The sequence below is a fragment of the Triturus cristatus genome, chromosome 5_1 (genome assembly GCF_964204655.1).
Source record: "Triturus cristatus chromosome 5_1, aTriCri1.1, whole genome shotgun sequence".
Classification (NCBI taxonomy): Eukaryota; Metazoa; Chordata; class Amphibia; order Caudata; family Salamandridae; genus Triturus; species Triturus cristatus.
The window spans coordinates 783,051,790-783,073,235 of record NC_140587.1 but is presented as its reverse complement, the minus strand read 5'-3'; the positions used below and the strand labels follow the sequence as shown (position 1 = coordinate 783,073,235).

Below are 21,446 nucleotides of genomic sequence, written 5' to 3'. Positions count from 1 at the left end.
GGATTTGCTTAGTCACCGACTCTGGCCAAATCCGTGAGTCTGCACCACACTGCACCCGACGCCCACGGCCCGAGTGGCCCAACACTACGAGGAGGTCTCCCCGGCGATCCTGACCTGAGATCTGGTGCTCTCTGACCTGCCTCGAATCTCCGAGCAAAGCCGGCAGCCTCTTCTGGAGGATCCCCTCGACCGCGACTGGAGCTGGTAAGGAAAACCTGAAGCCTAAAGACACCCCTGCACCCGAAGTCCCACGGCGTTGGGTGGCCCTACTGACCGTCTCCCAGCATCCCCAGGCATCCCAAGTTACCTCTCCAACCGGTGGTGACCTCCAGAAGATCTTCGTCCCCGAGCCTGCAGTCTTTGTTGAAACCGGAGAACCCCCATTAAAATCAACAGGGCACCAGACACCAAACCAGCACCCTGCACCCAGCCTCCCCTGCACCGCTGCGGGTGTACTTTGGTTGCTAAAATGGATCCCCCTTTGCCCTGAGCTAAACCCTAGGAGATTTGATCCCACAACCTTGTGACCTGCTCATGAACAGCCACCAACCGGAGGCCCTCTATCTTTCATTGGATAACATTGGGACTCAGCACTCTGCACCCGGCCGCACTAGTGCCACTGAGGGTGTTTTGAGAGTGCATCCTTAACCCTGGGTGAACCCTGTTTCTAACCCCAGCATACCAACTCCCACAACAAAGTACTTACCTGTTAACCAATAACTTCTTTGTCTCCATAGGAATACATTGACTGTTTTTTACTAGAAAAATGTTCTAAGTGTGGAGTTGATTTGTATGAAAACCTGAAAAACTACAACTTTACAAAATTGATTTTACTTACCTTTTCTCTAGGAACTGTCCCAGTGTGATATCTAGGCATATCACACTAAATAGAAAAAGTAACTTTAAAAGTAATCTGAAAAGTAATTTTGACTTCTTGATTTACCTGTATTTCAATCAATTACATTTGAACCTGCATTCAATTGTAAAACACTATTAGATTTTACAAAGCATTTATTTCACTTACCTGCGCCAGGCTTGTCTTGGTTCTAGAAAAATATTTTTATACAAACAAAATTGGTCTAAGTTCAGTCTTTGAGTGTGTGACATCCTTTGCTGATTTGAGTGTGTACAACAAATGCTTAACACAGAACAGCGGAGCAGAGACCATCCTTGCTGCGAGGAGCTTCAGTGAACTCTCCCGAATCGCCTTTTACTGCATCGACTGACAATCCTGACAGGAAGTAAAGTTGTGACTGGACCCCAAACACCAGAGTCAGACCAAGTGGGGGATCAGTCACACATCTGCCTGAGACAGTCTCTACATGGTTTAAAACCCATAGATTTTGGAGGGGACATGTCCCTAGAACACTTGAATAATATTTGAAAAATGGCATTACAAAAGTCGAGAAAAAGCTGGTCAAAAAATGACGTGGTAGCTCCCTAGATCCGTAACTGTTGGCGCACAAAGGAAGAAACTGAAATCAACAAACTGTGCTGGCACCTACAGAGGCACTGCGCACGTCACATACAGCATGGGCGACGTTGACGCAGAAGGGTCAGTGACACCTACTGGCACGCAGAAATACTGCTCAAGATTTTCCAGATTCAGTCTGATGCCTAGGGAGTCTTCTAAGGTAAGGAATCTGCGGTTAGAGGTCTCTTTCAGAAGAACAAACTACTTATCTTTGGTAACTATTTTTCTGGATGATACTCTGACTACTCGTTCCTCTCATTGTGAATATTCCCACGTGTTGGACTGGATTCAGAAACTTTAAAGCAGTACTCCAGCGCACTGGTATGTGGAGTCGAGCGTTTCGCACTGAAGGTGTTCGGTGAGCCACATTTAAGTGCCACCCATTCGCTGATGTTTACTGCTTTCTCAGGCGGTCTGCACCGTCAGACGCAGAGCCTAGGGGTAGACTGGCATGACCAGCGTGCAGTTCTCTAAATTTGGACAATTTAGATGGAAAAATAGTACAGTTCACAGAGTGGGGAGGAGCAAGGTAAGTGAGGAATCTGCGGTTAGAGTATCCACCATAAAGATCATTATCGAAGATAAGTAACTTGTTCTTTACACACCCAAGCCCACCCTCCAACCCAGATACTTGTAACCACAGATTCCTCACCCTGTGAAGAGATATCAAAGTAGTACCTCCCCCAGTGGTGGGTCTGTGAACTGGCTCAGACCAAAACATCCCTTAGGATAGAGTGGGACAAAATACCCCTGTAGATAGGCAGTAGTGCTTTGAGAAAGTATGTGATGACATCCTCGTTGAGACTGACAAATATCCAGGACAGACACTCCACATGATCGCAAAGTGGCAGCAAACTTTATTCCAGTGCAATTCAAGTGCCACTGTGGCATCTCAAAGGGTTTTAAATAAATGTTGCAAACCTTTCAAAAATCTCATAATTAATAGGTGATTTAAATAAAGAAGGCTGAACTTGAAACTGCATAAAAGCTGAAAGAGCCAATAAAGAGCCTTTAACAATGCTCAAAGCAAGTACTTGCTGGGCTAGGGACAAAAACAACATAACTTCAGACAACTTGGCTTGCAGTGAATTAATTTGGCGGGTGCCGAACTAACCCACAAATTTGTCCCAACGATTGATGTACACCGATTTTGTTGAGGGATGCCTCGGAGTCAAAATGGCATCAACAACCTTAGGAGGAAGTTCAATGTAGGTCCACTGCCACCACACAATCTCCAAGCATGAAGAGGCAGATTGTGAAGGCTTGAGTGCAGCACCCTGCCCTGCTGTTTTAACAGAAGGTCTCCACGAAGCGGCAGCTTGATCAGAGGATAGATGCTCATGCCCAGGAGTTCTGTGTACCAAACCCTCCTGGACCATTCCGATGCCACTAGGAAGACTTGAGCCTGGTCACTCCGAATCTTCTACAGAACTTGGGGTAGGAGAGGCAGCAGCAGAGAATGCTTAAAGGTTTCCAGATCTTCACTCAAAGTGGAATGAGCCTCTGAGGGAGCGCTTTCTTGGAAATTCCAACGCGCATAAGTGCGGACATGTGCATTCTCAAGCGGGGCAAAAAGATTGAGCCCGTGTTCTGTTCTATTGATGTAAGATGCCCTGTGTCCCCTCCAGTTGTATCTGCCATTTGTAGTTTGCTATGCTTCAGCGGTTGAGTTAGTTCGCCATGGCGTTTAGAGAACCTGCTAGGTTTTTCACCACCAGAGAAATCCCCTGGCAGTCCACCCATTTCCACAGGTGTAGAGACTCCTGGCTCAGGACCCAGGACAACATCCCGCCGTACTTGTTGCAGTCCGAAAATGGTAGTGGTGTTGTCCGTGACACCCTGCACCAGCCTGCCTCGGATGGTTGTCAGGAAGGCCTTCACTGCCAAGCGCATCATCCTCAACTCCAGCAATCTGAAGTTGAGGTTCCGTCATAGTAAGAGGCCTCTGTTCACCACCTATCCGAGATGGCCTCCCCAAGCCGTCCATGAACCATCTGCATGGGTCCGAACCAACAATAGGACAGAGGGAGTGACAAAGATATAAAGCCCGACTCTATGTTAGGTAGGCAGAGTTTCCATTTTCTATATTTTTGCAAAATAATCAACATGTCTGTCTTTGACCTGTGAAAGTGTCAAGTCATTTAGATACAGACATCAACAAAACGCTTGATGAACCATCAGTCTGGAACAAGTGCCTTGTTATCTCAATTTCAAGGTCAAACAAAGAACAATAGCCAAAATAGTGTAGTCTGAATTGTCATACTTTTACCTTATATGTTTAAAGGAAAGCGTCTTAGACTAGCATCTTGGCACTCACTGGTTATATCAAACATTCCTAGAATTAATTTGGAAATTCCATCTTAGATAAGATGCAATATAAAAGGAGGAACCTTGTTAGGAAGTCGATCATCCCTGAATATAAGAGCAAGATTCTGCCAGAGAAGATTCTGCTTACCAGAGATGTTGCAGTATCGTACTTTCTACTGACCGCAGATATCGAGACTGAGTCTAGGAGAAGCTGATATTGAATGTGTTTACCTTTCGCAGGGGACGCAGCCTCCTTAACGCCTGATAATTACATCAATCTGCTTGTAAACAGGTATGCAGTGCGATCATCCTCCCTAAGAAAATCTAAACACAAGTTATTTCTACCCTCCATGCTCCTTTGACATAGCGCATAGAAGAAGGTTTTAGGATGTTAGAGGACATTTTTAATCATGGTAGAAATGTTCATTTATTCTCGTTGTTTGCAATGTGCATTTGTGCTGTTTTAATCGCATTCAGTTTGGTTATTTTAGATGTGTTGATCAACAGGGTGCACATTTTGACATAAATGCACTTTTTAGTTCAAGTGTTTTTTTTTTGCACATCTTGCGTATATGTGATTGAAGAGAACGAAAAAGGGCTGTTTCTGATCACCACAGCATCCGCAGATCCCTGTTTAGGGATGGTTAGTAACCCAAAATCATTGATGCCACTTCAACTATGTATTGGGTGGAATTCTGCGGAGCTACAAAAATTATCTTTCACTTTCATGCTTTGGTGCGTTGCACTAAGTTCATCTGTGTCAAATATAGTTGTGAATGCCAACCTTGTAGAGCTGAGCCAGAGACTCTGTTTAGGCAACAGGATGACTGATCTCTATGCTAACCCTAACACAAAATGGATACCAGTAAACTTGCTGCCTGAGGAAGAATCCCAGTGAGTGGTTGCTTAGCAGTAATTTGCTGATCTTTGGAGTTTTGGGGAAATGGACAAAACATACCTGATGGCAAGGAGCCTCATACTGGCAAAAGGTGTTAGGCGATATCCAGACATCACACGAAGTCCTCCCATCCTGAATACTAGGGACACTGACACATTCCGGCTGGTATCAACCACACCGTTTAACAGCCATTATGAATTTGAAGTCGATATGAGGAATAACATGCAGAAACCAGAATTAATATGCCATCTGCCACATGTTTTTCTAGATTCTTGGACCTTTCAGCAGGTGAAAAATCTGAGTAGAAAAACAAGTGGTTTTACTGGGTGCAATTCTGCCATTCAACATAACTAGGAATTAGGTCCAAAGTGTGAACATAAGGGGAAAAGAGGCCAAAAATCAGATAAGGCCAAAATCTATGAAGCGCAGGAAGAATGGACTACTGTTTGCATTTGTGTAATCTTACAACACTGTGTGATGACAATCAGGCACATGATGACCCAGAAAGAGCCATACAGAGCTAACTAATTAAGCATATCATAACAAGTTAGTAATTTCCAATGAAATACTGCATAGATATCGCTTGGCAACAAAACAATGTTAAGGAAAATAAATGTTGCAACCATCTGTAAGCAAGATAAGTTTTTATGTCTGCTGATTTTGTGTAAACACAAAAAGCAGCTGATTTTTATGGACATTTATCCCAAAAGTAACATATTTAAATAATTATTTTTCTCTTTTAGGTTGTCATAATACTGAAAAATGCTTCATTGCTTACCGCTTGCATATCATTGACTTCTTTCTGATACTTCGACACCATCTGATTAAACTTCTCTTTTTCTTGGTTCAGATCAAGCTGTAGTTTTTTGTTCTCTTTCTCTTTTTTCCTTAAATCCTGTGAGCTAGCCTTCTTTTTGTCGAGTTTGAAGTCTTTCCGATTCATTATTTCAGCCAGTTTGTTCACAGCCTGGAATGCACATGCAAACAAGCACTGTGTTAATAAAGTGAAAAATAACTGGTTGAATATCCAGGGTATGGCATATTGTTTAAAACGTTGTTGTGTTCTTAAGACCCTGATGTTCTGTTAATCAAATTATGGATGAGAAAGTGGGTTAAAAAGGCACAAGGAGTGAGTGTTGAATGTTTATCATTTACATTTTAAAAGTGAACAACCCGGTATTGCATACAGTGCTAAATTCAGTTACTTTATTACATACTCAAAGCAACTACACTGGAAGCAGGGCTACAATAGAGCTCATGATTTGCTTTAGCCGTGCTGGCACTTGTAATAAAGAACTAGGATAACTTATTCTAATAGATTCATAATTAAACTAAAACTGCAAGAGTGGGAAAAAATAGAGTAGCATAGACTGCACAGAGTTATGTGCCTAGACCAGAACATATTGCAACAGTTCCCACTGAAATTGCTACTCTTATCCAGGCATTGTGGTGTCAGTGCATAAAACGATTTCCAACTTTTATCTCATGGGTCGTGCCAACGACTAGGACCGGGAGTGGTGTAGACCCAATACAGATTTTGGTGCTCCCAGGCTAAAGTGTCACTTATTCTACATAGATACATGAATATGCGGAAACATTCTCTTAAGAATGACAAAGATTGGCATCTCAAGGCTTTATATAAAGAATGTATAGGCAGATAACAATAAACAAGCCATCAGTAAGGTTAATCAGCAAAGAATATAATTCATAAGTACAAAGAACTCGGTACAGTTCTAAGTGAAATCCAACATAGATTTGTCTTCTAAGGGTCGGATAAGGGGGCTCTGTTGGTTACAGAGATCCCCGTCCTTTTATAAGACCTTAGACAAAGACTTTCATACATTCTGTGAGAATACATAATTCTAAGGATTTTCACCAACTGGAAACAAGCTAGAAGAAACATTTTTACTACAAAATACATTCAAACATTCTCTCAGTATAACAACACATTGAGTTTCAGTCGTTCTCACAACTTTCAGCTGAACACTTGAAGAGATACACCATTCGAGCCAGAGACGGTTGGGTATGGCTTTGATTCAGTACAGTGAGAAAGAAAACAAGCTACTTACCTGTAATTGTATTTCTCCAGTATTGGTATCTTTCATAGATTCACATGCTTAAATCATTCCCCGGAGTGGGAGTCCCATGGTATAATAGTAAAGCCAGACTCGGCTGGCGAGGCAGCAGTGCTTGGTAAAAGTGTGCAGCGAGGCCCACGTAGCTGCCTGACGATGTCCTGCAAGAGAATGCCGCGTCCAAAAGCAGTAGTGGCTGCCGTCGCCCTGGTAGAATGGGCACGCAGCCCCACAGGAGGCTCCTTCTAGCCAACGATTAACAGGCTTTGATGCAGAGAACGACCCACCGAGAGATGGTCCGTTTGTGCATGGCACGACCTTATTGGGCACCCACGTAGCCAACCAAAAGTTGGTCAACCACCAGGAACCGTTGTGTGCGCTTCAGATAGAACGAGAGCGCACGTTTTAGGTCCAGACGATAGAGCCTCTCTTCCTCCCTCGAAGGATGCGGAAAGAAGGTGGGCAAAGTGATGTCTGCCCGATGTGGAAGGGCGTGACAACCTTGGAAAGAAAGAAGGACGAGTCCTTAAAACCACTCTGTCTGGCTGTACGGAGAGAAAAGGAGGTTTAGAAGAAAGAGCCTGGAGCTCACTCACTCTTTTGGCAGAGGTGATAGCTACCAGGAAAGCTGTCTTCATAGTGAGAAGACGAAAAGGACAGTTATAAAGTGGCTCAAAGGGAGCACACTTCAGATAAGTCAAGACAAGATTTAAGTCCTCTGGGCGCCATTTCCGGCGCTTGCCGCGGACACGCCCCTTTTTGAGGCGACGCCCCCCCACCCCCTCTTACAGATCCATAAAGCATGTGTAGATTTCGGACGCGCAGCGGACGAGCGCAGCGGGCGCGTCGATTGCGCGCCGAAGTCGCGCCTAAGGCAAGCCCGTCTGCGCCCGTCCGCGGCCGACCGGGACTAGGGACATGTCACTCTGCTCAAATCATCACCTACTCTTCCTCACAACTCCACAGTCTTCATGGCCCCTGGCCTCTCTCCGCTTCCACTTGCTCTCTCATATCCTCGCATGACCTGTCCCCCTCTCCCTCATTACCAACCCTTTTGCTCCCCCCACTCCTTCTCACCCTCTCAGAGAAGACGCCAGCCCAGTCTCACTTAGAACTCTTATTGCCTATTATCTCAACACTCGGTCAGCAGTGGCCCACTCACACGAACTGTCGGTACTGCTAGACCTCCACGCACCTGATCTCCTCTTCCTAACAGAGACTTGGTTCAGTGAGGACTCTCTCCCTACCTTACTGGCCACCCTTCCCGCTCCATATTATGCTCTTCGAGCAGACCGTTCCAATGGTAGGAATGGGGGCGGCGTAGCGGTCATCGCCCGGACCGACCTTCCCTTTCAATGTCTACCTCTGCCAGATATTGCTACAACAGAGTACCTCGCCATTCGCACTACTTCTACCACTCCCCCTCTCACTTGTGTTCTCACTTACCGCCCCCCTCAATCACCCTTATCTTTTTTGCCTGACTTTCAGGAGGTACTTTCCACACTGACGGTCAATAACTCTTCCATCCTATTACTGGGAGATTTTAACTTTTGGCCTTCAGACCCAGCGGAATGTCCGTCCTCCAGAGAATTTTCAGATACACTTCAAACCCTCAATTTCGTATCACATGTTCACTCTCCTACTCACGTCAAAGGACACATCCTAGATCAGATTTGGTCCTTGAACTGTCCGGTAGACTCTCTGTCCATCTTGCCATGCACCTGGTCCGACCATCATCTGATCTCGTTTACCCTTCCCCTCAATCCCACTATCAGGCCCCCGCTTCCAAAGAATGTTTGGGTCCGCTCATGGAGCCGAGTGGACCCGGAGAATCTATCTACATTATTAGCCTCCTCCTACCCTACCTTACAAGGCCTTTCCACTCATTCCCAGGCCTGTAGGAGGAACTATTCTCCCTCACTCAGAGCTGAGTTTACCACTCTTCTAGCTCAATATAAGAGGGCCATCTTGGTTGCAAAAACGGCTTATTTCCATCTAAGATTCTTGCAGCTGAGAATCAACCGAGGGAAATCTTCTCGATTGTCCACAATCTGGCATTTTCCGACAGGACATCTCTCAAGCCTTCCCCTTCCCAGGACCTCTGTCAATCTTTAAATAATTTCTTTATCGAAAAGATTGCTACTATTAAAGCCAACATCCCCTCGCCCCACCGACTTTTGTTGACCTTCAGCGTCCTCGACCTAACGGCAAACTTGACACCTTTCCTCCCCTGACTAAAGATTCCTTGACTTCAATAATTCCTCTTGTCAAATCTGGATCCCCATTGGACATTTGCCCTGCGCATATCCTTCGCCACATTTATACATCCTGTCCAGACCCCCCCCTTCACTTCCTTAACAGTTCCCTTTCCCAGGGGGTTGTTGCCACACCACTGAAAGCCGCTGTCATTGTCCCCATTCTAAAAAAACCTGGCGCAGACCCTTCAATCCCCGCCAACTACCGCCCTGTCTCCCTCCTACCATTTCTGGCTAAGGTGCTCGAACAACATGTCACCAGGTGCCTGAGCACCTTTGTGGAGGAGTATGGGATTCTGGCTCCCCGCCATGCTGGCTTCCGCCCCGCACACTCTACGGAGTCCGTAGTTCTCTCGGTCCTAGACAACCTCAGGGAAGGAATGGATACCAACTAGGCCCAGGCCTTGGTTCTACTCGATCTCTCAGCCGCCTTTGACACGGTTGACCATACCGTCTTACTCTCCCGTGTCAGGGCAGCGGGGATCGGGGGTACCGCTCTGGTATGGCTATCCTCCTTCCTGAGGGACCGCACCCAGGCTGTTCGCCTGGGTGTCTTTTCTGCGGACTTCCGGAAAGTTCAGTGCGGGGTTCCCCAAGGTTCCTCCCTTTCACCCCTCCTGTTTAACCTTTATATTGCCCCTCTTATTTTCTCACTACAGCAAATGGATGTCAGCATATACAATTATGCGGACGACCTTCAACTTGTTTTCAATCTGTCTTCTTCCCCTGCTTCCATCTCTAACTTTCAGTCTATCATGACTTTCATCCAGGACAGGATGAACTACAACCACCTAAAACTTAACCCAGATAAGACCGAGCTGGTGTTGACAGGTGGTAGCACCAGTCCCTGGTCTTCACTTCTCTGGCCTCCCTCACTAGGCTCATCCCCGGCCCCTCTACCTCAGTTAAAACTCTAGGTATCAAACTTAACTCTCAGCTCACTCTTCACTCCCAGGTTAGTTCTGTGGTGTCCTCCTCCTTGCTGTCACTACGCACCATCCGCAGGGTATCCCGCTTTTTTACCTTCGATGCCCTGAAAATGATCATTTTGGCGATGGTCATCTCCCGCCTGGATTATGGCAACGCCCTATATGCGGGTATTCCTGCATATAGTCTACGGCGTTTGCAGCTGATCCAGAACCAGGCGGCACGGCTGATATTCAATATTCCGAAATTCCACCACGTAACTCCCCTCCTCAAATCCCTACACTGGCTTCCCATCCGTGAACGCGTCCAGTTTAAGCTTGCCTCTATCACCTTTCAAGCACGACTGGGCGCAGCCCCGGCCTTTATTACATCTGAGATTGTTCCCTATGTTCCTACCAGGGAACTGCGCTCCTCCACGCAATCCCTGCTGTCAGCCCCCCGTTTTCGGAGAAAGAAATGGGGAGGATCAAAGTTCGCAACCCATGCCCCACTCCTGTGGAATTCCCTTCCTTTTGAGCTCAGATCTCTAACTCTGTACCCTCAATTTCGGAAGAAACTCAAGGCCCATTTTTTTGCCAAATGTTTTAACTAGACCACTTATTTTCTCTCCTTTCTATTCTGCTTTCCTTCTCCTACTCTGAGAATCTGTCTGTTGCAGCGCCATGAAACCGCCGGTGAAAGTGCGCTATACAAATACTTTAAACTCAAACTCAAGAGGACCAGGCCTAAACGCCAGACAAAAGAGCGGAAGCGTCGCAACACTATACCGCAGGCAGCAGGCCAGACTGGCCTAGTGACGTAGCGAACATGAAGAAGGACAGACCTGGGCACCACGCAAGCTGCGCCAAGACCAGTGCCGAAGAGACCGCGCCTGCGATATACCGTGACACCAAGGAGAACAAGGAACCCGAAAGGGCGACCACACCTCCTCAGCATATAACAGAGCTATGTAATAGCTACAAGTACCCCCACATAGGGTATGGTATGTCCTAAGAAAACATAGGATCACCTCTTAGGAAAAAATTCTGCAGCAGAGGACAAACAGAAATGCCTGCGGGTAGAACCACAGACTGCTTGCCAAGCAGCCAATAAAGAAGACACAACGGCCCAATCACAGAACCTACACGGGCTTACCAACAGCCAAAACCACAAGTCAAAAAAGAGGGGCTTAACCAGCAGCCAACAGCACCGAAGGCACACCAACCACACAGAACAGACAACCGGGGCCACCCGTTCTAGGCCCCATGAAAACAACTGGAGAACACCTCTCAGAACACAGACCGACATCCAGGGAGGATGATGAGGATGATGAGGATGATGAGGAGGATAAGGAGGATAAGGAGGAGGAGGAGGACGACGACGAAGCCCCGCAAGGAACCTCTGAATGGCAGAATTCGCAGGGGCGTTAAACAAAAGAGCGCCATCAAAGGGGAGGTCAACCAGCCGCTACCTAACGTTCTCAGGGAAAACACTATCCCTCAGCCAAGCATGGCGACGGAGGGCCACAGAGGAAGCCATAATGCAACCAAGCACCGCAGAAACGTCCAGAGCCGAGCGAAGAAAAAAAGCCGTCAGCTCCCGGCCATCCAACACATGGTGCCGCAGATCAGCGCAGGCACCCTCCTGAGAAGCGGAAGACAGAAGAGACTCATAAAGCGTGTTAAGCGCCCGCAAGGCAGCACTGGAGGAGGCGAAGATGTTGCGCCCCAGGAATCTAACTACCGGGCCTCCCCGTGACAGGGGAGACAACACCGATGGCAAGGAGGGAAAGGCAGTCTGCAAAAGAGGGCCCCTGGTAGAAGGGTGGAAGGAAAGGCAGACAAGCTCTTGCGGAGCAGGATGGTGGCGATGCAGAAGCGGATGGGGCACCTGGTCCCTTGTGGCAGGATGCCCCCAGGTCCCCAAGAGAGAATTATGGAGCGAAGCTTCGAAGGGAAGAAGCAGCTCCCGTCCACCAGAGCGCTGATGGAGAACCTCCAGCAAATGATCCACGGGGAAATGGGCAGCCGGGTCGCCCATGCGCAAAATACCCGCAGCCGTGGAGACAGCCCGGGCGAAGGCAGCACTCGCCTCCGTAGGGCAACGCGGTCGGGAGAGCAATTCCTCCGTGGGCGACGGCTGTAAGCTAAGGCGGCCATCCCCCAGCCTAACCGGAGGAAGGAAAGGCCAAGCTCGGAATGGGGGAAGGTTGACCGACGAGTGGGGAACCTGAAGGGCCTCCGGGGAGGACTGCGGGCGCAGGGACGGGGAAGAACCCTCCTTGGAAGACGCCAGGGAAAAGGCCACGACACAGCGTCCCGTCTCCAGAGAAGAAGAAACAAACAGTTGCCGAACCTCTGGAAAAGATGGGGCGTCTGAAGACGAATCAACGACCCAACGCCGGCACGGCGCCGCGGAGTCAGCGGTGTCAGCTCAACGTTGACCGGCGCCGAAGGGGACGGCGAGACGACCTCTGCCACAACTCGCGCAGCGGGAGAACGGAGCAGGGTCGGAGCTGGGGCAGCCAAAGAACGGCGCCGACTCGACCTCCGACGAGACAGCCGCTTGCAGGGAAAGACGAGGGTGGCCCAGGGACGCGCCCTGGCCCCTAGCCAGCCCCTGCGGCGCCGCCAGGACCAGCAGCCAACGGTGCCTGAGCGGCATCAGCTCAGACAATGCCGCGGCCTGCCCAGAGGACCGAGGGGGACTCGAGGACGAGCCCCGGCAACCTACCGCAACACCACAGGGACCCCCACAGGGGTTTGCGGCGAGGCAGAGGTGCCGTGGTCTGAAGGAGGGAACCCGTAGGGCTGCACCCCGACGACACCACATATCCCGAACCAGTCTGCGCCGGAGTTGCCGGCGACGCCGCAGAAGGCCCCGCAAATGGCAAGGGATCCGCAGATGTTCCAGGAAGAGGAGGAGGAAGAGTCAAAGAGGCCTGCGAGGCCGCTGCATAGGCCTCCATTTGGGCTCTGGTCGCCCCCATGCTGGGGAACGGCGGGTAGGGTCGAGACGCGCGAGGCCGCACAACCCACGGAGAACCCGCGCCCCCCACAGGGCGGGGACCGGGCCTAGGGGACAAACTGCGACATTTACCAACAGGTGAGTGATGCCCTTGCGGCCTCGGAGAGGGATGATGTCGGAGACGGAAGCGGCGGTTCTTGAACTCTTCCGCGGGGAACGGATGCAGCGAAGACGTCAACCTGGACATGCAGGCTGAGAGGAGTTTCATCCGGCGCTCCCGTCGGGACTTCGGCTTCATCTGCTGACAAGCCTCTCAGTCCGTGGAGTCGTGGTGCTCCCCCAAACACCAAATGGGGTGAGGGTCCGTCGCCATCTGGCACGCGCAAGACGAGCACGTCTTGAAGCCCGAAAGCATTCGCACACTGTTCTCAAAGAAACGAAAAGTGTAAAAAGGTCTGAAAACAGGCCAGAACATGATCCGGATCCGCGTTGCACGCGGAAAAGAAGGAAACTGACGTCAGCGTGCCGGGGTGGGGCTTATGTGACCTCGTGCCCGTGGAGGACGGCGGGCGGAATCGCGTGGTGCCGCCCCCCGGCACGCAGAGATGCTGGGACAAGAAAATGTTCCAGGTCCAGTCTCACGCCTGGGGATAATTCTACGTTAAGGAATCTGCGGCTAGTAGTCTCTATCAGATACAGAGTTCAAGAAGCGAGAGCAGAGTTCAAGAAGTGAGAGCAGAGTTCAAGAAGTGAGAGCAGAGTTCAAGAAGTGAGAGCAGAGTTCAAGATGTGAGAGCAGAGTTCAAGATGTGAGAGCAGAGTTCAAGATGTGAGAGCAGAGTTCAAGATGTGAGAGCAGAGTTCAAGATGTGAAGGCAGAGTTCAAGAAGTGTCTATAATTTTTTGAATTTTGGAAAAAGAAAACAATTGTAAATAGGGGCTAGCTAAAAAAAAAAACCTTCTTGCATAAAAATGAGAACAAAAAATCCGGCACAGAAGTGTACGGTGAATCAGCCATCTTAATCTATCAGAGTGTATGCGCAATAAACCTCAAGAGCCTCCAAAAGGAAATCATTGTCATCGGTAGCAAAAAGTGATGCCATCCAATTCATCAAGCTGAATGAGCATTCATGTTTCAATAGGGTACGTCCATGAGCATCGCAGGACAACTTGTGTGATATTCAATGTAGCTGTGTTGTAGGAGATTCTGCGCAGCCGCACAGACATCCCATTGTGCCAACACTCCAAGTGCAGCCGCACGCGCCATTAGTGCAACTCTGGAACTTTCTTGTTCCTAGGCCACTAAGGGACCCATCAACAGGTCGTAATCCGGGTCTGAACATGACGTATTGGAGAGGCAGATATCCAACGCCCATGAAAAAGAACATCATAAACATGAGAAGACATGAGAAGACGGGTTGCACGCAAGTGTAGTACGCAAAGCGGAAAGACAATTCAAAAGCCACGGTGAGCGTCACCAGTGGCAGTGTACCAAAGCATTCAAGCACAAGGTTCCGGAGCATTTGCAGCCGGCGTGGGCTGTGCAGGACGCGCCCTGGCCCCTAGCCAGCCCCTGCGGCGCCGCCAGGACCAGCAGCCAACGGTGCCTGAGCGGCATCAGCTCAGACAATGCCGCGGCCTGCCCAGAGGACCGAGGGGGACTCGAGGACGAGCCCCGGCAACCTACCGCAACACCACAGGGACCCCCACAGGGGTTTGCGGCGAGGCAGAGGTGCCGTGGTCTGAAGGAGGGAACCCGTAGGGCTGCACCCCGACGACACCACATATCCCGAACCAGTCTGCGCCGGAGTTGCCGGCGACGCCGCAGAAGGCCCCGCAAATGGCAAGGGATCCGCAGATGTTCCAGGAAGAGGAGGAGGAAGAGTCAAAGAGGCCTGCGAGGCCGCTGCATAGGCCTCCATTTGGGCTCTGGTCGCCCCCATGCTGGGGAACGGCAGGTAGGGTCGAGACGCGCGAGGCCGCACAACCCACGGAGAACCCGCGCCCCCCACAGGGCGGGGACCGGGCCTAGGGGACAAACTGCGACATTTACCAACAGGTGAGTGATGCCCTTGCGGCCTCGGAGAGGGATGATGTCGGAGACGGAAGCGGCGGTTCTTGAACTCTTCCGCGGGGAACGGATGCAGCGAAGACGTCAACCTGGACATGCAGGCTGAGAGGAGTTTCATCCGGCGCTCCCGTCGGGACTTCGGCTTCATCTGCTGACAAGCCTCTCAGTCCGTGGAGTCGTGGTGCTCCCCCAAACACCAAATGGGGTGAGGGTCCGTCGCCATCTGGCACGCGCAAGACGAGCACGTCTTGAAGCCCGAAAGCATTCGCACACTGTTCTCAAAGAAACGAAAAGTGTAAAAAGGTCTGAAAACAGGCCAGAACATGATCCGGATCCGCGTTGCACGCGGAAAAGAAGGAAACTGACGTCAGCGTGCCGGGGTGGGGCTTATGTGACCTCGTGCCCGTGGAGGACGGCGGGCGGAATCGCGTGGTGCCGCCCCCCGGCGCGCAGAGATGCTGGGACAAGAAAATGTTCCAGGTCCAGTCTCACGCCTGGGGATAATTCTACGTTAAGGAATCTGCGGCTAGTAGTCTCTATCAGATACAGAGTTCAAGAAGCGAGAGCAGAGTTCAAGAAGTGAGAGCAGAGTTCAAGAAGTGAGAGCAGAGTTCAAGAAGTGAGAGCAGAGTTCAAGATGTGAGAGCAGAGTTCAAGATGTGAGAGCAGAGTTCAAGATGTGAGAGCAGAGTTCAAGATGTGAGAGCAGAGTTCAAGATGTGAGAGCAGAGTTCAAGATGTGAAGGCAGAGTTCAAGAAGTGTCTATAATTTTTTGAATTTTGGAAAAAGAAAACAATTGTAAATAGGGGCTAGCTAAAAAAAAAAACCTTCTTGCATAAAAATGAGAACAAAAAATCCGGCACAGAAGTGTACGGTGAATCAGCCATCTTAATCTATCAGAGTGTATGCGCAATAAACCTCAAGAGCCTCCAAAAGGAAATCATTGTCATCGGTAGCAAAAAGTGATGCCATCCAATTCATCAAGCTGAATGAGCATTCATGTTTCAATAGGGTACGTCCATGAGCATCGCAGGACAACTTGTGTGATATTCAATGTAGCTGTGTTGTAGGAGATTCTGCGCAGCCGCACAGACATCCCATTGTGCCAACACTCCAAGTGCAGCCGCACGCGCCATTAGTGCAACTCTGGAACTTTCTTGTTCCTAGGCCACTAAGGGACCCATCAACAGGTCGTAATCCGGGTCTGAACATGACGTATTGGAGAGGCAGATATCCAACGCCCATGAAAAAGAACATCATAAACATGAGAAGACATGAGAAGACGGGTTGCACGCAAGTGTAGTACGCAAAGCGGAAAGACAATTCAAAAGCCACGGTGAGCGTCACCAGTGGCAGTGTACCAAAGCATTCAAGCACAAGGTTCCGGAGCATTTGCAGCCGGCGTGGGCTGTGCAGGACCACAAGAGGAGCAGCCATTGCATAGCAGGCAAATCAATAGCAGGATTCCAGCAGCTATGGCTAGTATTAAGGGTAAACCACCAAAGACGCTGAAAAAAATAGAATGAATAAATGCTGGTATTACACCAAATATAGTCTGAAAGGTGGTCACAAGGCCAGAGCAAACAACCTTGAAAAAATTGTGCCAGACCGTGTGTATCAGATGCATTGAAAATACAATGAATCAATTCACCGAAATGCAATGGGAGGTTAGTATTCAGAAGGGCCTGAATCTCAGAATTGGTGCTAGCCACCTGCAGCACGAAGGTCTCGAGCGCAGAAGTAAGGGGAACTTCCTGTTGGAATAATAGCGCTCTTATTCAGCTCAACTTATTGAAGTCCGCTTTCAAAGTTGGTATGGAAGGCCAAATTGAGTTATTGAGCTTCCCATGCGAGGGCGGAAAAAGCACATTTTTACAGCAAACTACGCGCTGTGAAACTGTCACAATGTACGGTATGCCAGCCAGCAAACCGCAACAATCTTGGTTACTTAAAAGAAGATTGCTACCGTTAGCAAGCAGACTGAAAGTGGGTTTTATAGCTGGGATTGGAATACCTTTTAAAACACATGCAAAGTTCGGGGCAGTAACACTGTAGGCCCCATGTAATTGTATGTTTTTGCAAACAAGGGAACGACCTACTGTTGAATCATAAGACTCTCCTGTAAGGTATACCTCTGTCATACCGCAGGCATCTGTATGTGAAAGGCAAGGGACACACTTCATGCAGAAAGGAGCCACCTAAGGGTTCATAGTGGCCTAGCGGATAATGTTGCATGCAGGAGCTAAATTTAAACAATGAGAATGGTAAAGTGATAACGCCGTGTATGAGCCAGACAGCAGAGTCCGTCTCCGCCACGGAGAACGGTAACAGGCCTATCTTTTCTATATGTAGATGAGTGTATGTTGCATCTTTCATGGACATAAACTGCTGTTTGTCTGTCAAATTAAATGGTGAAAACAAGGCAGATGCGTTTAAATAATCCCATGGTACCTTACCCATTTTTAGAGTCTGTAAAGTCCAAGCAAACTGCATTACAGAGCGCAATTGATTTTGACCATGATATATCACAGATACATCATCCTGTACAATAACAGATGAAACAATATTATCTAATGTGTAAATGCAGGAAGACAGTGTGTTAATACTATTGTCAACAGCAGCAAGTACCTTTTCTAGACTTGCCTAATCTATTTCCCTTAATCGTGACGCTGCTTCAATTTGTGAAAGCTTCCATATTTCATTGCAAGCTGCGTAAATAAATCTTTTTGTTCTAGGACCAGGAGGTCCCTTGATAAAGTCAGCCAAATCAATGTTATTGGATAACAACGATAAATGTTGTTTCACGGACGACTGTGTTGAGTGCTGTAACCAGTTTTGGCATAATTTACTAACAGAATAGCTGGTAACCGAATGTGTATTAGCAGAACGAGGATCAGGTCTATCCTGTATGTAACCAGGGACTGTGTTATGGAAACATAATTGGCAGGCATCAGAAGACATCTTCCAAACTAACCAGCCCGCAGGATCTAAACCAGAGACATTAAATTTGTCATTTTGAACTAAAGCTTGCAGGTCCTCAATGGAATAATTTTTATGCATGTTTCAGTCATGATATGCAGCCAGAGTAGGAAATGCAGTGGCATTCATTTGTTTTGCTGTTGCCAAACTAAAACAAGTAGTTTGGTAAATGGTATAATTTAACAATAGAATCTGTGTTGGGATGAGGCACGCGCGATGTAAGGCTTCAGTGCCTCAAACCTGCCATGATTTAGAGCCCCAAACAGATTTTAAATCAATGGTGACCTTCCAGTGTTCATAGCAACCGTCAATTTTGTAATAAACAAATTGGAATACAATAGTTTTGTGTGGGTCAACATTACCTTGGGGGTAGATTAAGTATTGATTTTAAAGTAAAAGGATTCTGGGTTGGGCCTATCAAAATCTGTAAAATAATTAACTTTCTTTAGCAGAGTCTTAGAGCTCCCTTCCAAGGGTGCTGGGCAATGTTTCTACTGTGTGTAGTTAAAAACCTGTCTAAATGTTTTAGCTTTATGCAGGTAATGGTGCCAATAATGCTGTTAAAAATATAAATCGTCATAATTAGCAGTATTTAAATACAAATCTTCAGTATCAAAGGCAGCATAATATTTCAAATCCGAAAACAAAAATTGTATTGCTTGACATCGCAATCATCTGAACGTATATTCTGTTTCACCACATCTCCCATGGAAACACGAAGTACATTTGGTACATTGATTAACTCAGCTGGACCATGAATTTGGAAATCCACAGAATCCCAGACGATGCCATCAGCGACTGGAAAGGCGGAAATGTCAGCAAGAGTCTGGTCTCGTTTGATGATGTGAGAAGACGAGTGCGGAGCCAAAGTTCCATGAACCAACTGAACAGCAGAGCGTTCTGGCAAGTAGTGACCATTGATGAGCAAGAAAGCAACGGTCACAAAACCAATGTACATGAATAGAAAAATCAGGATCAGCACCAACCAGATGTATGTCCTAGGAGGGACAAAATAAGTCTGTTTAAACCAAGAGACAAAAATACCGAACTTTGTAGGGCCAAATGACGAGGTGGAGGTGGAGGTCGAGTCAAAAGAAAAACGTGACTGGTTGAGTGTAGTTGTTTGCAAACCAGGCAAAGACTCGCTTGTGGGATAAGCATATTCAGTTTCCTCGGTGCAGGGGGAAGCTGGCGGGACTAGCAAGGGATTAGTAACAGAGTACATGTTGATGGCAGTGTCAGTTTGTGCAGGGTCAGATGCGCCAATCACAGGATTCCTTGAGATGACGGGACATGATAAAGCAGGTGTCACACTATTCAGAATTGGCCAGATGCTGTAGCTTGACATGACCCACTGAGATGTATCTGTTGTCTTTGCGACCAGGAAGCAGTGGTAAGAGGACTGTACGAGTACCCTTCACACCAAGCACTGGAACCGGTGCACGATAAGAGGGGCCAAATTATTTTTTGTTCAACACCTTCTCTCAGACCAGATCTACAACTTTGGGTAGCCAGCCGGCCACCGCCATCTGCAGTGCTGCATCAGTGGCAGAGGGCAAATGTTCAGTAGCAAGTCTGTCACGGGTCTCTTGTAAGTCCTGTTACATAGTAGAATGATTATCCACGTCAAAGGTTGCGGCATACGCCGCCATGTCTAGACCATCGAGGTCTGGCAAAAAAATTTTTATGCCAAAGAGCATTTCGTATGGGGTCCGCCCACCCATAGATCTTCTAGGGAGGTTATTAAGTGCACGTTGCACGTCAAAAGTGTACCAGCCAGTTCCTGCCAGTACCTAAGACTCTAGCTGTCAGGGATTGCTTTAAGTCACGGTTCATTCGCTCCACAATGGAGTTGCCCTCAGGCCTGTATGGAGACGAAAACTGCACCAGCACCCCCAAAGACTTCATCGCATCCTTGTACGCCTTAGAGGCAAACGCTGGACCTTGGTCAGAATGGAAGGTGCCACAGGCAAATATTCCCACAAAGACACGCAAATCCCTGATGGCATTTCGAGCGTCAGTACTGCGTTGTGGCCATACCCAAATGAAACGTGCGCACGAATCAACTGCAACTAAAATGTATTTATAAGCAGTATCTAAAGAGAATGGACCGCAGTGATCAAGATATACACAGCCAAAAGGCTTATTAGAAATGCATAGCTGTGTTTGTGGTGGACGTGTAACCATATATGGTTTAATCTGCTGACAAATCTCACAAGACAGTACATAATTAGGAGTTTGTTTATATAAACCACGCCACCAGTAACGTTGCTGCAAGATAGAAACTGTAGCAGCCACGCCAGCATGGGCCGAAGCCAAGCCTTCGTGTGCGGCTGTTATCAAAGAAAGTCTGCGGTCCACGTTGGGAATCAGCCGATCTCCAACGTCATTAATTCTTACATATGGAACCTTATCGGGACTTAAATGATAAGGGTACTTTGAAGGGAACCATTGTGGGTAATTACCACCCTTCTCTGTAGCAGCAATAGCTGCCAAAATGTCATTATCTTAGCCTTGGATCTTGTAACGGCTGCAACTAAACACGTGGCTATTGCTGATTTGGCTGCTTCATCGGCCAAACTGTTACAGACAGCGTGCGCTCCCACACGCTGGTGGCCAAGAGTATGTATAACATGTGCGAGGGGTAGACGTTGTTTAAGATCTGCCACTCAAACCCAAAGCATTTTATGCTTAATTGCGCTGCCTTTGGAATCACTATAGTCATTCTGATACCAAAAGAATATGTTATAATTGAAAGACTGCACACAGTAATAAGAATCACTCACAATGAGAGTACTCGCATTAGGATCAGCAAACTCGAGAGCAAGCACCAACAGGCGCAGCTCTGCTAATTGGGCGGTACAGTCACCTAGCGCCTACGTATGAACAACACTGGACGTAAACTAACCGTTCACCATGGTACCTGCCACAATAGCACAGGCCACCGAATAAGCATGCTTAGACCCGGTGGCTGGTTGCGCCGAACCATCGGTGTAAATGATACAATCATACTCCTCAAGCGAGCGCATTGACAGACGAGGCGGATGAACAAATTCATACTGCAAGAACTCCTGAGTCTGAAGAGAGGAGTCAAAGATAAACGTGACATCAGGAGACGACAAAGTCGTCGCCCATTGTATCCAACGGGGAAGCAAAGCCTTAGAGTTTGGTACACTTGCCTTTGTCACTGCCTCAAGTGCAGGGTATGGTGTTACCATCAAAATGTGTTTCCCCTGTGCCAGTGCGCTTTCCTTCAGGATCGCCATCTGTACAGCTGTTAAGACTTTTTCAACAGTGGAAAACCGCAAATTGGCAGAAGTGTATAAATGTGATTTAAAAGCAATAGGTACTGTGTCACCTTCATTAAACGTTAAGTAAGTAAAACCTACAGCGCCTGGCACGATTCGTATCACCAGGTTTGAGTGGTTATCATGGGTATTTAGATTCAAGAAGATCAGACTGCAAAGATTACAGGATAGCTGAATGTTCTGGAAGCCAGCAGGCTTTTGAAAA

General features: G+C 48.1%; 1 protein-coding gene across 2 annotated transcripts in view; it reads right to left on the bottom strand.

The window, feature by feature from the left end:
- The window catches only part of ROCK1 (Rho associated coiled-coil containing protein kinase 1), a 1,783,501-nt gene that overhangs the window by 417,649 nt on the left and 1,344,406 nt on the right, over positions 1-21,446 (bottom strand). For both annotated transcript variants that reach the window (XM_085605798.1, XM_085605799.1), the window contains exon 26: positions 5,458-5,646. In XM_085605798.1, the coding sequence (XP_085461924.1) occupies positions 5,458-5,646 (189 nt within the window). The remainder of the gene's footprint in view (positions 1-5,457; positions 5,647-21,446) is intronic.